The 16,674-nt window shown below is 44.6% G+C and overlaps 1 protein-coding gene across 2 annotated transcripts in view; it reads right to left on the reverse strand.

Moving 5' to 3' along the window:
* Nucleotides 1-16,674, reverse strand: part of MXI1 (MAX interactor 1, dimerization protein) — a 58,200-nt gene that overhangs the window by 30,440 nt on the left and 11,086 nt on the right. For both annotated transcript variants that reach the window (XM_027735237.2, XM_027735238.2), the window contains exon 2: nt 16,262-16,394. In XM_027735237.2, the coding sequence (XP_027591038.1) occupies nt 16,262-16,394 (133 nt within the window). The remainder of the gene's footprint in view (nt 1-16,261; nt 16,395-16,674) is intronic.

The raw sequence follows: 16,674 nt of genomic DNA on the forward strand, positions 1-16,674 counted from the left end.
GGTACTCTTACTGGTGCTACAGAAAATGTTCCCTTGAGACTTCAACACACAAAAAATCCCAAAGAGAGGCAATGATTAGAACAGAAGGCCAGAGTCTGCCACTTCTAGAATCCTTCTGGCTCTTCAACCAACTCACTACAGGACTGTAGTTACATTTCTTTCTGCTTTAGCTTCTCCATTCACCCTGTAAAAATACCGGTATCATCTGCTAACACAGGAGCTCACAGAGCATTAATTTGTGCCCATCAAATACACGGGAACCTTCCAGCAGAACTGGCTCTGTAAGGACAGCCCCTGGAACCCTTCAGCCATCACATGCCAGATTTAGCCAACTCAGCAGACCCAGATATGGCCAGGAATTGGGCACGAAATGGGATGGCCAGCACTGGCCATGTTTGCAAACATCAGCAGCACTGAGTAGCACTTTTAGGATGACTGGAAACCCCTCAGGGATGGAAACAGCACTGCCACAGCCCTAGTATGTAGTGAAGTGACCCATAAAGTGGCACTGTGACCACTTGACAAAGGAGGGGGCTTTGTCTTTATACCTGCCCACCAAGCCAAGCACACTGCCAGCACTCCCTGATTCAGAGCTTGCAGCTTGAAAACAAAACCAACTAGAAACAAAAGGGAAACAGGCAAGTTCATTCTCCTTGCTCTGTGATGACAGCATGAGTGGCAAAAAAAGCTTAAATCCATTCAGGATTTCTAATCTAAGCCAGGTAAGGTTGTTGAGGATTATTTAAAAGGATAGCCATTTATCCAACATTTCTCTTTAACAGAAGGTCACCTTAAAATAAGAGTAAAAAGAGCCCAAGAGCTTAATAAAAAGGATCCATTTTCTCTAATTTGGCATCACATTTCTTCCGGAGCTCTGAGAAGATTATCCTCTATCCCCCATCTGGAGAATCCCACAGAGAATTCTACAATTAGGGAACTGAATGGAGGATGTGCTCCAAGGGAAACCCTGTCATAATTAAATGCTTCTCCAAAAAAAGGAAGGAGGAGCGCCTAACAGGTGTTAGAACCTCATTGAAAATGACGAATAAACTGTAGATGTCTGCAAAAAACAAGGTAAATGAGTTTTAGCTGACCATGGCTGAGAGCTGCGGGTGGCCAGAGGAAAAACAAAACGCTACCGTATGTCTGTGCAAGCTACCCAGAGCAGCAGGATATGGGACTCCCCAAAGGCAAGGCACACTATAGGCAAACTCTTCATGTTCAGGAAACTCCCCAAAACAGTGGATGCCTTAATTCTGGTTCCCAGGAATCAGAAACATGTACACAGTGTTTAGTCCAGAAAATCTCCCAAATTAAAGCCACACCGCCCCCAGAGTCTAAACCAGCAAAATCCATTTATCCAGGCAACTTGGATCCAAATTAACCCACCAGGGCTGAGCTGAGGCCCTTTAAAGCCACTGCCTGTATGTACTTTGGAACATGCTTATTGTTCTTATTTATTGTATGTTCCTGCAGGAGACTTTGCACTCTTCCTAGCTATGATATTAGCAGTTATAAGGCCAGAGATATGCAATGGCTTGAATTCCTATATTATATCGATCCAATTATCAAGGCCAGCACTGAAAGAACAAAGTTTGGCCCACTGCTGTGAACAAAATTAAAACAGCAGGTTCTCCTTACTCCTCTCACACAGGAGACTCTTTATTACCTATCTGCCTTCTGATGAACAAGACAACTGAGAGAGGTCACAGGCTTTTCACCAAGTCAGGAAATGTATGCTGGGACTTTTAACCATGTCTGTGGCATGGAAAAAAACCAAACCTCACCCCCCCCAACACCTTCACACCGAAGCTGAATGCAAACAAAAGAATCTCAGCAATGTTGAATGAATCCTACAGGGATTCTCTTACCTGCCTATGCTTTGGTTAGTGTAACTGGGGACCATTTGGAAAAGTTGTAATTTTTTGTTTCATCTGGATTTAGGAAAAAAGCCCAGCACCACTCCCCACTACCAACATTCACTAATTTATATTTTTTGTGAGTTTCCCTTTGCTCAGACAACACATAAAGAAAAAAACCCCTCTCTCTTCTGTTCATAATTCATTTCATTTTCTATAGGTCCCGATCTAAAGACCAGTTTTCTCCCCTTGTCTTTGGGCTGCATGTGTTACTAAGATTTATTTGGAATTAAACAAGGACAGTGCTGTCAGTGAAATGGAAAAAAAGTACAGGAACCTCTACTGATACTACATTTAGAAAAAAAAAAAGTCTTTTAAATAGGTGCAGAAACAAATGTAACTGGACCTCTTTAACTGAGCTGGTCTTATCATCAACTGAGAACCTGGAGAGTATCACCAGACTGAAATCAAAGCCTCATCCCTGTACGCCATCGCCAGCTTCTTGATGGGTACATGATGAACACCACAGCTGTGAACTGTTGCCAAAGCTCAGGGAACATTTCAGTGCTACTTTTAACGCTCAGGGTTTACAGCAGCGAGAAACCTGTGCGTTCAGTGTGATGCTGCTGTTGACAGTCAGCCACAGCTGTGTCACCCAGTGACATGAGGACACCACTGTCGAGCATGGACCACAAACCAGAGGAACTCACATCCCCTCTGTCAGGCAGACACAGCAAGCAGGACCTTGCCCCCACCTGCAAAGTTGAAAGCAGAGTCATGCAGGCACAGACATGTTCAGAGGGGGAAACAAAAGCCCAAGCACATGTACTGGCACTGCTAAAACGTCAGCTGCAATTTAAAAGTAGCTCAAGCAAAAAACGTCTGCGGGGTTCTCATTTAGAACTCAGGTTTCTATAGCAGTCAATAAATTTAAAACAGCCAAACCGATAACTGCTCATAAAAACTGAAGGAATGTTGTATAAGGAGAAGGATCCTGTTCACTGCATTTTGAAAACAGTTTGGGAAAAGATCAAGAAAAAGTTTTAGAAGCTTAAGATAAAGGAGCCAGGCAAGCAACAACAAAAACAGCAAATCAGTCCCCCTTTTTTTTTTTAAAACAACAAAAAGTTAAAAGGGGACAAACGCAAGTTTACTCCAATTTACCTCAGATACCTGAAACGGCGTACAAAATAGGAAGAAAGCGGGAAGCAGCAATTGTCAGTCATTCTAATTTAAGGTCACAGATGCAGCAACTTTTCTGCATCAGTTACAGTGATTCTGCCTGCAACCTTGCTATCCAACACAGTAACAAGGTGTTGTTGAAACATTAACCTACAGTGAAGTCCCTCAGTGAATGAGACATTGCGAGTAATTTCCCACTTTATCTCATTTTCTTTATTTAAGTAAAATCTCTCCTACCATGGCAGGGGAGGCCAAACTTTCCCCGAGCACAGGTAAGCCAACAAAACAAACTGCATCAGGGAGGAACAAGCTCTAAAGAGCACTGAATTAATTTGTCACTGAGGTTTTTACTGTAATTAAAATCACAAAGCTGCCACGTGACATTAAACATAGCTGACCTTTCTGGTTTACTTATTTATTATTGATAAATATCCCAATGTATGCATTTGCAGAATACCTGCATTTTGGTTTGTCTTCTCAGTGAGGTAACTACACAGCAATCAAGAGCCCTTGTCCTATGTGGTACACAGATGGCATTTAGATCCAATACTGTCATCCCTCTTGAACCTGGTTACCTTCTGGCCTGGATCTGGCACCAGCTCCTGGCTCCAGAAGAGTCCAGGACTCCAAGACCTACATCTCCATCACAACAGATACACTGGTATCTCAGGAGGTGCTGCTGGCCACAAGGGGCCTCTTCCAATACATGTCCTTAATGCCAACACAGCGCCAGTGCTTCTCCTCCAAATTCACTCATCCCGCTCTGCTTTATCAAGAATTTAATCAGGAAAGCAATATTCACCAGCTTGTGTAAATTAAGGCACAGTTACCCAAATCATGTTTAGAAAAACAACAAGAACATCCATCTGCAGACCAGGCTTTCTGTCTTATTTCACTCAGGTTCAGCTACTTCTCCTGCTTGTGCATCATCACACCACATACAACTTCATTCTTCTTCATTTTACAGACCTTTCCCGCCTCATGGCTCTGCTGACACCCATTCACTGGGCCACTAAATTCCCCTGCAGGAAATGCCTTCTTCCGTTGCCCAAGGCAAGAACAACCAACCCTTCTGGAACCAGTGAACCGTATTACTGCTCTCTTTTATGCAAGTTCTTCCTCAGAAATGGCTCCTTTTGTAAACAGCCAAAGACAAAACAAAACAAATGAAAAAGAAGGGTGATCAACAGTTTTTTTAAATTTTAAATCCACTTGTGTCCACAAAACAGAACTTACTGGCTTGAAGAACCTGTGTTTTGCCATGGTTTCAAGTGGACCGACACCATAAAGAGACTATGAAAAAAATGCAGAAGTCAGCCTGGGAAGTCCACAAAGAAGCTCCACCAGCATCATGTGAGGCTTCCAGCCTAATGGCAAGACAAACAATGGCTGCACAAGAGTTAAATCCTCCTGCCCAGATAGAGATGCTCAAGGGCTGAGTTTCTAAGGGAACTGTGAACCCACCTGACCTTTGAAAGGCCCAGGAGTCTGGCCCTCAGAGAGCTGCAGGGAAGCCTTGGGAACACAGCAACTTACAGTACTCAATCCTGCCATGAGGAGCAGGATGCAGCTGAACAGAAGATGGCACAGCCGGAGCAGGAGTCCTTCTGCTGCTTTCCTTACGCCCTTTGCGAGTAGCAGCCTCAAGTCTAACAAGAACATCACCTCAGCCTTTCATACCATCAAATCTAACAAAACATTTCCTTCCAAGCAATACCAGAGACAAAAGTTATCTTAAGCCATTACTATCTCATGATCCCCTACACTGCCTGACCTTGAGGTCCAGAATGAATTCCTCTCCATGAGGATCCGAAGTGAGGAAACGTAACAGACTGTTTCCCCTTCTCACTGACGTCAGTGCCAATGCACCAGATTAACCTGGCCCCAAACTCTGGCTAGTTTTTCTGTCGCTCTTGGATGGACATGGTATCAGATTCCTCCTAAGGATCTGATCAAAGCTGTTTTTCCAGGATCAAGCCAGCCCCTTTCCAAAGTTCACATTCTCCGTCTCCAACAGAGAAGGGGACGCAGCCGTACTGGCTTCTGTTCGTGTTTGTTCATCTTTGGAAAAGGAGAAATGGCCCCACAGTCTGTTTTCAGCTCAGAGGGCGGAAGAGCTCTTCCACGTGGTTCACAACTGCAGAAAGTCACCTACCTGTGGATTTCTACACAGTATTGTGAAAGTTTCCTGCAACACTCAGTCACAACAACTTTAAAAAGTACACTGCACACTTCCCTTCAAGAAGTAAATGTCTTCAAAGTAATTTCTTTACACAGCCCCTCTCAGTTTAGTACCTGGTCCTCATAATCATTATTTCTGCTTGCAATATTTCGGAAATTAATTTTTCTCTAACAGTTTCTATGCAGGGGGGACAACACCAACACACAAAAATCCTAAACGATTTTCACAAGGTCACACAAGAAGCCTGTGGCAGAGCAGGGTACTTAACTCAGGTTCCCTCAAGCCCAGGATAAGGCTAGCATTGGTGGGTGGTTGTTCTCAGGTAACCCAGAGACAGCTAAAAAGGACACTTGTGCCATCTGATTCTTGGGTCAAAAACCCAAAAAGTAACTTAATCATTGTATAGTACAAGTGGGAAAGTGAGAAAATAGCCTACAACCAACAACAACCCAAACCCAAACCAGCCTTCGTGTCTTGCCCACTGTCAGCCAAGTGGGCCAACCCTACTCTCAGACACCCCTGTACAAGGTGCCAGAGAAAATCTAAAATGGGAGCCAAAACCAAAGCAGTATTAGTTTACTGATAGAACTCAACCAAGAGACATATCAGGCAAAAATCCTCAGCTGGGGAAGCATGCTGTTCTGCTGGTGCATGTTCTGCTTTTCCAGCACAAGGGAGAAAAGAGCAGGAAGACATTTCCTCCTTGCTGAACACCAGAGCCTATCCCAGCTCCAGAGCTGAGCTGCTCCAAACCAGACCAACACCCGATAAAGCAGCATAAGGTGGCACTCTGCAGGAGAAGGGTTTTCCACATAACACATAACAGCAAGAATGTTGTTTGCATTCAGTGCTGCAGTCTGGGGCAAGTAAGTAAGTCCCCAGCTCGCTTCCCTCCCCACTGTGCAGGCTGGGAGCAACTGTTCTGGTGTGGGCCTTCTCCTGTACCACCTGAGGCCCCACATGCAGAGGCTGGTCCCAGCCCCAAGTGCTAAGGGAAAACTGCCCTCATGCAGGGCCCTGCACAGCCAAGAGGAACTGGGTTTGCTGAACAAGCAGCTATTCAATATTTTGTTTTCTCCTCATTGTTCAACATGTGGCCTCAAGCCAAGCCCTGCTCTGAATACAGAACTGGTGGTTTCCTTACAGGCTTTTTGACAGGCTCACCAAGAGCAGTGGCTGGGCAGTTCACAAGCACGTTTATTGTCAAACATCCTCCCTTTCCAAACTGGAAGCTAAGAAATGGGGAAATCAGAGTTGCAACTTCCTGTCCCTCCAAGTACCTCCATGAAGACCCCCAAGGGCCTGGTTTTCTGGGCCACTTTAGATGTTCTTAGCACAACTCCTGCTGGTGCCTCTTGTGGCTATGCATCATCAGCACTTCCACAGCTCACATCCCAGGTTCGTATCTTGGAATAAAAATCACTGTATGAGGAATAGACTGTCTCCTGTAACAAGCTGGGCTGAAAGGGACTTGCTGAATGTACACTGGGCTGCTGAGAGCAGACAAGAGTGAAGTGAGTTCTCCAGTGTGCTATTCACTGCTCCATTCTGCCTTCTAACTTCGCCACAAGTGAGCAAATGTCCTACAGAAACCACTTCCTTCCCTTCCCAGCCCACACTTAGCCATATCAGAAGGGGCTTGTGCAGATCAGGCACAAAGCCTGATGTGCGTTCACTTGGGGAGGTACCTTAACCACTTCAGGAGTCCTCCTCCCTTAGACATGCAGCAGACAACATCTTCTACAACAATTTAGAACTTGGACAAATTCAGGTAGATTCTCACAGGTCAGGAGAAAGTATATTCTTTGCCTTAATCAAGGCATGTGTCCTGTCTGTAACTCATGATGCAAGGGAGTTTGAGCTTCTTGTAGACAGATTTTTGACCTTTTTTTTTTTTAATACATTGACAAAAACATGTATTTCATGACCTGGTGAGGAGAAATATCAGGAGGCTTCACCATGGCACCTCCAAGCTTCCCCATGAACAAGAAAGAGCATGACACAGAATGAGGGCAGCAAAATACAGACACTTCTTCACACTAATGTCAGGTATGCATTGTCCCCCAGGTCTCTCCCAAGTGGGAAGGACAATCTCCCTACACAATCATCATAAACAGATCATTCAAAGCAAAATGAGTTCCTGACATAGGATGAAGCACTTGCTTCGTCCATCCTCTGCCAACACCTTAATATCTCTGCTAACAAAATTTTTGCTGTCCATTATTCAAGTGTATTAAAAAGCAGGGTAAGGTCTAACACTGCAGAAAGCTCCATGTGGTCCCCGTCCCGCTGACTTCCAGCAGGCTCTATGAGCCTCCCTGCATGGTCAGGGACTTGGTCTCTGCCATGGCCACAGCAGAACCAGTGTCAAAGCTGCTGGCACCTGCATGGCAGAGAGATCACAGTGGTTCACAGAAAGAGAATAAAGACACAGGATGCAATTTGCAACTCTACCTGGAAAACTTAGGATCCTAAGTCTCATCTTCTTTCAAACAGTCACAAACTCCAAAACATCTATTCTGCTTCCTGAAAACAGGATTAGAAAAGTGTGCACATTACCCCAATGTACAGATGGTGGGAACCATATAATGTACAGATGGTAGGACCCATGTAGGTCATCTGACGTGCCCAGATCTTGCAGCCTTACAGCAGCAGACTCAGGAAAGGATCCAAAGACCCAGCATGCCAGCCCTTTGCCCTGTACCACGCTTCTTCCCACACATAACATTACCCTTTTGAGGAAGATGGTCATTTCCAGAAATAGCCTTAGCGATGTCCTCTGCAGTGCAGCAGTCTGTTTGGGGAGCATGTACTTCTCTGCAACACACATCTTCTGCCCTAAAGAAACTGTCTTCAGATGCACTGGGGAAAATGAGGCTTTTTGTGTAAACGCCACCTGACTGAAACACACTTTGTTTGAAAAGGAACTGATGGCATTTGTATGGCTGTGGGCCAGGCCAGACTTTCTTCACTTCTATTTAGACTTATTAGTTATCTCTCATGTTACAGCTATACTGCTGCAACATTCTGTCTGGAGATGAAGGCAGGGGAAACACACCGGAAAACAGGAAAATACATTAACATTACTGTTAGCTACACATTGTACTAGGGAAACTGAGGCACAAAGATTTACAGTCTTACAGACTGTAAGAAAAGCAGGAAGAGAACCCAAATGTCCTGTCGTCTGGGGTTATGTCCTGTCAACAGAGACATGCTCATCCAGAACCTGGGAGATCCGTGAAAAAGGAAGGCTGAGGAAAATGGAAGAGTTCCAATTTCTCCTGCTCTTACAGTTCTGGCTCACAAGCAGCAGCAACTAATACGAAGGCAGTGAGGTGGCTACTTCCCACAGTTCCCAGATGGCCAAACTACTCGTGAAGCAGTACATGAACTGCTGCAGTTTGTAGCCTGTTAGAGGCAAACTAGAACTGGTGCCACGTTACCTCACCATGCCAACACATTCCTTACAGCTGCCCAAGCACCTGGACAATGACCACTGGAGTAATAGTCTCAACAGCAATCCTAATGTCATTTGTCCCTTCCCATAACTTCTCCCTTATTGATGGTGTAACAGATGGAAGGAGATAAATGAAAAGCCTTCAGAAAACAATCAACTATTTTATGCAGAGGAACTTTAATCAAAACTGAGGCAAAAGAACTGCTCTCAGTCCACATGCCTGCTCGTCACAGAGCAAGCAGCAAAGCATAAACAAGTAATTAAGACAATGTTGGAAATCATCTAGGCTACTTCAAACTGGATTCATAAAGCAACAGAACTGAAGTGAAATCACTTCTATATCACAGAATGAAAAGAATGAAAGTACAGTAGGGAGCATAGAAAAGAGAGATGGGAATATATCCAGCAGGATGGAAAAAGCAGGCCTGTTCCCTCTGAGCTGATCAACAAGGCAGTGTCTCATAGAGAAGAGATCCAGGCAAAGGCCAGCCAAGTGCACAGCCCCAGAGAACCACAACCTCTGATCAAGAGAGCCCAAAATAAGTCAACAAAAACAAATCCTATCTTTGTTGGTTCAAAGGAGGTAGGGAATAGAAGCCAACACACTCGAGAGGAGAACAAATAGAAGCCAGTCTTTGAATTTGGGCAGAAGTTTGTCAGGGGGGATCAGGAGATGATGAACAGCAGGAACTCCAACAAGCAAGACAATTAACTCAGCAGCAGGACATTGACTGGTCTGTTTGGGTCAGAAAGAGAAATGGATTTGAAAGCTCAATCAGCAGTGAGAAAGGAAAGTCAGTCTTACCTACAAACAGGGGAGCAGATGGAAACAACACTACAGGTGACAACCGATTCACTACCAAGCAAAGGACCAGGTCAGGTTAAACAAAACCATGAAGGATAAACTCCTGCATGTGTTATGGATGAGGCATTACACAGAGAAGAGATAAAAAGGGTATAAATGCGGCAAGAGGGGAAAACCCCAAAACATCCGACAGGAATACTACTTAAACCAGAGAATTGCTGGTGCACTGAATATAATGAGAAGAGAAAATGAGAGGAACAGATGACGAGGTTTGGCCCAAATATCCTCCCCACCACGCCAGGACACCAAATTTCTCTAGGAGCTGGGGCTAACAACCTTCACATTTCAAAAGACCTTATGAGCTGAAATCTGAAGTTTCTTACCATCTCAAGAGCACTGTGATCAGTGATGCAAATCAACCCACGGCAGCTGCAGCAGAGCTCCACCTGGGCACAGTGCTGCAACATCAACAGCAGGAGCCCTGACTAACCCCACTGCTGCAAAATAGCACACTCCTGTAAGGATTCCCCCAAATCTGGGAGGACGAAGGGACCATGACTGTTCAGCCACAGATAGCGGCACTTCACGGCACACAGCTGCTGCAGCAGTGTATTACAGCTGAGCTGCAGGTAACACCAACAGCTGGGCCTACTTCTAGTTTACACAAAGGCCTCTTTGCACAACTTGAGTAGTCTAAGAAGATCAAAAATTACATTCTACACCTACTAAAGGTATCAAAGTATAAATTCAGCTCAGAATCATGGGTTTAGCATAGACTCCCTGTCACACAGATCTCCCAGTGCATGGCTATATTACTAATACACAAAGGAAAACAGGAACTGCAGCTCTGCAGGATCATCTCCCTTGGAGGGCTACAAGATAAACAGAGTGACAAAGAGGAACACAGTGGGTTCCCCCATGGAAACTCCTACGTCAGCTCTAGCACTTTTGGAGGCCTCATTCCTCACCAGGGAGTGGGGTTTATGCTTCTCATGCCATTTGCTGGGTTCACCCTCACTTTCTGTGTTTTCCCTGATAACCTGCCAGTTGTACTGCAAAGCCAAGCATCACTGAGAAGACACTGCATACAAAAGCTCACCTCCATGGGGTATTTTTTTTATTTCCCAAATCGTGGCAGGACCTCGGCTTCTGATGTAGAACAGTAGAGACGAGGAGAGGCACAGTGTAGTGCCAGCAGGTTCAGAAACCCCAGCATCACCAGGACTTGCTTGTCTACACCTGCAGATTGCACTGGGGCAAATTACGACTAATGGGCAGATTGGATGTGCTGAAGCCAAACAGAGTTATCCAAGAACAATCATACCTGCCAGCCTGCTCCGACCACCTGTATGCCAGTACAAACCTGCCAAGATGGTAGGATTTGAACATGGGGTGATCTGCCTCTCGTGCACATACCAGCAATCCAATTTCCCAGTCTAACACTTAAACTGTCATTATGCTTTCCCAAAAAGAAGTCGTGCACATACCTAACTATACTCAATATTGTTGGCCAGTCTCCCTCAACACCTCTAACAGAGAAACAATCCTTAACAGCTCAGCCTTGTTCAGTTTTCTTTTCTTAAAAAATTAACTAGCATGTTCATGTATCCTCTCTACAAGGGAAGCAAGACCCTGTTTCCAGTATTTCTAGAGAAAATTTCAACAGCAGCATGAAGATTCCAGATAGTAATTACATTGTTTGTACATTATCAAAGTGAGGCGTAACTCAAAACACAGTAGAGCAAATCTCATCCATTCTCTGTTTTACACGTGTGGATTTGTACTCTACGAAGCAAAGCCAAGTCCTGAGCCATGAATAGAGCTCCCTGGCACTACAAGGCTTGAGGCAGAAAGCAGCCTCTCTCCCCACCATATTACACAAGGGCCAGATTCTAACCCACCTACACACAGCCAGTCAAACTTAGTTCCCACTAGCTGTGGAGTAAGGTGTGATCCAGTGCGAGATGATTAAAAAAAATCCCCAAAACCAAACAACTCATAAGCAAATAAACAAAGTATCATCCAGAAACGAGTAACAACTGACAGAGCCTAGGAAGCAGGACAGCTGTCAACAAAAAGTCTCAGAGACCAGTTCTCTGTAACGTGAAGAAAGGGGTAGAGGCTTTGTGCAGGAAAGTAGACCAAGACAAGCTGACACTGCATTTTGCTCTTTCTGGAATTTCTTACACAAGACAGGCAAACCACTCAGCCACCTGCACACCCTCTCCCCCAATAAAATCATAATTACAGCACTGTCCTAACTCCAGAGGCTGTAGGAAGGACTGAAAATTGCCAGGTACTCAGTCAGCAGCACAATGGGGGGGCGGGGGGAGGAGGGAGGGAACCTCCTTTGACAGAAGAAATATAATATATTAAAACTGTGCAGTGTTCACCAACCCCCCTACTCCTCCCCTGCACAGCAAGGTACAGCTGCACAGCACTGCTGTTGTGGTAAATCAAGCTTTCTAGTGCACCAGACAGCCAAGGTTGACTTGCAGCTACACATGCCACATCCTTTCAGCTTCTGTGAACCTGTGCTTCAGTTTGTGAGCCTGTGCTGCATGAAGCCACTGCCTAAGGCACACGAGGTACCTAATGCACACCCACCCACCTGCCCCCCACTCCTTGCTCAGGGACACTCTGAGCAAATTAAGGTTAAAGTCAAGAATACCTGAGGGTTTCAATGGTGCAGCCCCCATATCTGCCCTCAAAAGACAGTTTCAAAGGATGTGAGAGTAGAGGGCAACACAGAAGGTTCAGCACAAAATCAAGTGATGAGATTTAGAAGCATATGGAAGAAGTTTCAAAGGGGGCAGAGGAGAGTGCAACGACAGAGAACATGAGGAGCTGCATCAGCAGAATACTCAGAAGGGCAAAGCAACTCAGGCACCCAGATTTTCAAGACACCATGTCCAAAATGCCTCACCATACTCATTACAGCTGCTGACTCCAAGCTCTGCAGGCAACCTGCTACCAGACTGTAGATGTCTGAAAGGCCCTTCGGAAGTGGCCTCAGACACAAGGGAGGACAATGGGAAGAGAGGAAAATGAAAGGAAAAAGAAACTGGACAGAGATCAAACCCTCCTCCATGGAACTGAGCAATAGATTCTTTGAGTGCCCTTAACAACATGGGCCTCCTGGGAGAGCTGAGGGCTCCTAGTGCTGCTGGGAGGGTGCTTGGCATTTCCCCAGGATCAGACCAAAAAATAACAGGCTTTTCTACATGCCTGAGAGCCTAAATAAAAACAAAACACAAATGACGACTTAATATTGTAACGTAATTTCAGATTTCATTATAAATCTTAACTTCATTAAACTGATGGTATTTTGGGGGGAAAAAAATCATTTAGCATCCCTGCTGTTTATTTTATATCCTGCTGATACAATGATTTAAACTGATTAAAAAGTCCTTTCAATTATTTTCCAAAATGTATAAATATCAAACCAGGCTAATCCTAACTAACTATAATGACCTTTTCAAATAATTGGGTCTATTAGAGCAGTTTCCAGTGACATTGAATTCAAGTTAATGTACCCACAGGACGGTACTCCCAGCATACTTAACTTCTCTAGCAAGTTTTAAGAATTCAGCTTCAGTCTCAGAAACATCTTCAGAAGAAACTGACATTAAATAAGTGATACTACATGCTGTAACAAATCTCGGCTTATTTTTCATCCCATTCCAAAAACCAGAAGATACTTTTGTCAAGAGCAAATTAAAATAGAGGCAAAATTAAATTCTAATTTAATACAGGTTGGCTAATTGATTGGCTTGGCTTTTTGCTTTTAGCTATGTGTTAAGCAGGGGTTTTTTAAAGAAAACCTTCCCTTGTTATTATGAATGCCAAGTCACAATGACTTTGATTCTCCACATATTTTCTAAAGGTGTGTAATTTTCCATACCTAAATTTCCCTGACAAAAGCAAAACTGTATTTTTAAATATATTCAGGTTTTAAGTCACAGTATGCAACACGAGGGCTTTCAAATGCCCATGCAAAACACTACACATACATGTAGGTAGCAAGGATTGCAGAGGGGAACTCCTTTGCAGCAATCTCCATGCTGTTGGTTGTACAACTGAGACAAGCAAAGGAAAAGAGAACCTGAGCCACAACATCCTTGTTTAAAAATGCAGCATCTGAATTAGAAATCGTGAAGCAATGTTTTCCCTCTTATCTGCACACCCTTGTTTGGGGTAGAAAAGAACTATTTTGCTGGGACTGGGAGACCATCATAGTTCTGTAAGAAAAAGATTTGCTCCACCATTGCCATCCAGAGTTGGGCTGCCCCTTCCTCAGAACTTTCTGGGTGTTTGTGCCATGACAGCACAGAGACCGTTGGGAGGAAATGGCTGTCATGTCTGGGCTGCAAATGATGAAGGGAAATACTTGGATTTAAACTATGAATCAAAAGAGCATCTAGGCTCTGTAAATACCCTGCACCACAAAATCATGGATTATTCGGTTCAATAAAGACCAGCAACAGTGTACACATGTCAATTTGTAAAATGTATAAATAAAGAAAAAAAAAGATACCAACAGTGCTTTGCCAAGCTTGCTTGAGAAACATTTTTACAGGAGGCTGTTAAATGACAAGATCTGCATGAGATCTAAATGCATAATTTCGCTACACTAATTAAACATTTTTAGACAAAAACAATTCAAGAAAATCTCTTGTCCACGCATGAAATGTAAGTTTTGTTCCTCATCAAGGACTTGATATTTAATTCAAAGTCCATTTCAACTCAACAAGGCAGAACTTACTGAATTGCTCCTTTGATTTTAATAGGAAGGGATGATACAGAGCCTTCCTTAAACAAGGCTGATGCTATACTCAGCATCACACAAAAGACACTGCAGTGAATTTGGAGGCACCCTAAACTTCACAGTTGTCACTTTCCAGCACTTCAGCCATCTGGAAGGCCTGCCATCTTCTACAGCACATGCAAGCTGCTACGACTTGTGCTATAAGAAACTTCTATTTCCAACTGTGCATGTAAGGTCTGAGCTCCCCAAAAGACCCATTCTGGTCTCTGCCTCGAGCAGACCTGACGCTGGTCACTCCCTGAGGCTGAAACCAGCACAGGAGGCAACACTCTGGATAACACACTCACTCCAAAGATTCAATTTGGTCTCAGTATTGCTTGTATAAAGAAGGTGTGAAATAAGACTAGAAAGTGTCTTTTCTGCTTCTCTGTTGCCTTTCCCCCCACATCAACACACTCAGCCTGTCAGGCTCGAGGGCCCCATGGGCTGGTGTCAGCACAGAGCTGCCCCAGGAGAGCTGTGCCTGGGGCTCTATGCTGGCAGGGCCCGCTGAGCACCCCGGCCCCAGGGACAGGGAGTACTCTGCATCCCTCTCCAGCCTCCAGGCTGCTGGATTCAGTGCTAAGGAGTTCCTGAGGGGGATGTGCTTCCAGTCCTCCTCTGGAGAAGGGCAGGTTGCCATGACAAAGGCCTTTGAGACAAAGAGGTGTGGGATGGAAAAATAGTATGTGGGAAACCTAGAGGGAAAAATACAGACCTCAATTCAGCATTTGCCATCATTTTCCAACACAAAGTCAAAAGACTGGGGACTTTGGTTCATGATAAACAGTAAAGGGCTACAACTACCTTGAAACCAGGAGAGACTGGATGAAGTAGGGAAGCAAATACAAACATTCAGCATACAAAGAGCTCAAGATATGCTGCTCCTGATGAAGAAAACTTTCCCACAGCAAGGTGTCCTAACATCACTTCAAACAACCTTTATTATCAAATGCTGTCGAAGCAGAATCTCTGCAAGCAAAGGCACCTTTCCCTTAGGCCTTTACGGGTCCTTCCCAATGGCCTTAAGAAAGCTTTAATCACCTGAGCCACCTGCCACCATTTTATGGATTGCACGGGCCTTGCTGCAGTAAAAGCAAGCTTGCAAATGCCTTTTCAAAACCATACTTTACATTTCTAAAGTTTCTCTATCCCAGAAGGTCTCAACAAGGTCTAAACAATTCTAGAGAAGGGAGCAAACAAAAATAAAAACAAGAATGAGAGGGAAGAGGCAGATCCAACCAAAGCACCAAGTGGTAATCTTAATCCTGTTGCCTCTTCTAGATTTAAAAAACACAGAGTTCTACAATTACCAAGCTATCAAAAACTGGGAAATCCCACTGCCCTGTAAGGCAGAGTGAAAGACAGCTCCATTTTCCTGAACTGAATTTTTAACATGTTGTACATAGCAGTCAGTCATCTCCCTCTCTCCCATTTGTTGTAGGGGATCCATTTCAAAACATTTCCTAGCTTCGAATCATGCCTGTCATTACAATCCCAAAGCACCCAGGCTGCACACACGCTATCCCTTAAAAGCAGTGACTTTGTTGGAAAGATATCAGCTGTATATAATAGGAATAGCTATTGCATTCCTCCTCCCTAAACCCTATGGACAGATCCCCTTATCCCCCCTTCCCTCTGCAGCACCTGAGCCTTGGCACAGCGTCAGCTGGTTGTGTCATTTCAGACACAGCTCCCCTGTGTCCCCTTTGCTCTCAGCACTGTGGATCCAGAATGGATGCTGTACTTGTGTGTCCCAGCTCTGAATTTCCCTGTGTTCAGATTCTTCTCAGCACTGTGGATCCAGAATGGATGCTGTACTTGTGTGTCCCAGCTCTGAATTTCCCTGTGTTCAGATTCTTCTCATTTTCCCCAGAGAGTAAGTTTCTCTCCACTGCCTCCAGCTTTCTTCTCCAGCTTCCCCCTCCCTGCCAGCCCTGTCCCCCGTGCTGCTCTGCCCACCTCATACCTGTTGGCAAGACTTGCGATGCCGCCACTGCCGCTGTGTTTCCTTGCCCGGCTCAGCCTCCGTGTGGGCTTTGGGTCTTGTAGTCCAGGGCTTGGAACTGAGGGGAAGGTCGAGGCATAGCCATGTTCGCACTCTGCAAGAAAATCAACAGGCAGGGCATTTAAAAAAAAAAAAAAGAAAAAAAGAAAAAAAAAAAAAAAAAAAAAAAAAAAAAAGAAAAAAAAAAGTCAGCAGGCAGGACTCAGCACTAACCCGTTGGCCTAGCTGGGGAGGACCTTAACCACAACAAGCTCAGGGAAATGACTGATGATATATTCAGAGGGAAGTGGACTGGGAGGTGGAGAAAAGGGGGAAGGTGTCTTTTCCCTGCCAAATCCGGAGAAAAGACACCACCACTCAAGCACTGAAAACAT

This window comes from Pipra filicauda, unplaced genomic scaffold, assembly GCF_003945595.2.
Source record: "Pipra filicauda isolate LSUMZ 115617 unplaced genomic scaffold, ASM394559v2 scaffold213_size2393758_pilon, whole genome shotgun sequence".
NCBI classification, from domain to species: domain Eukaryota; kingdom Metazoa; phylum Chordata; class Aves; order Passeriformes; family Pipridae; genus Pipra; species Pipra filicauda.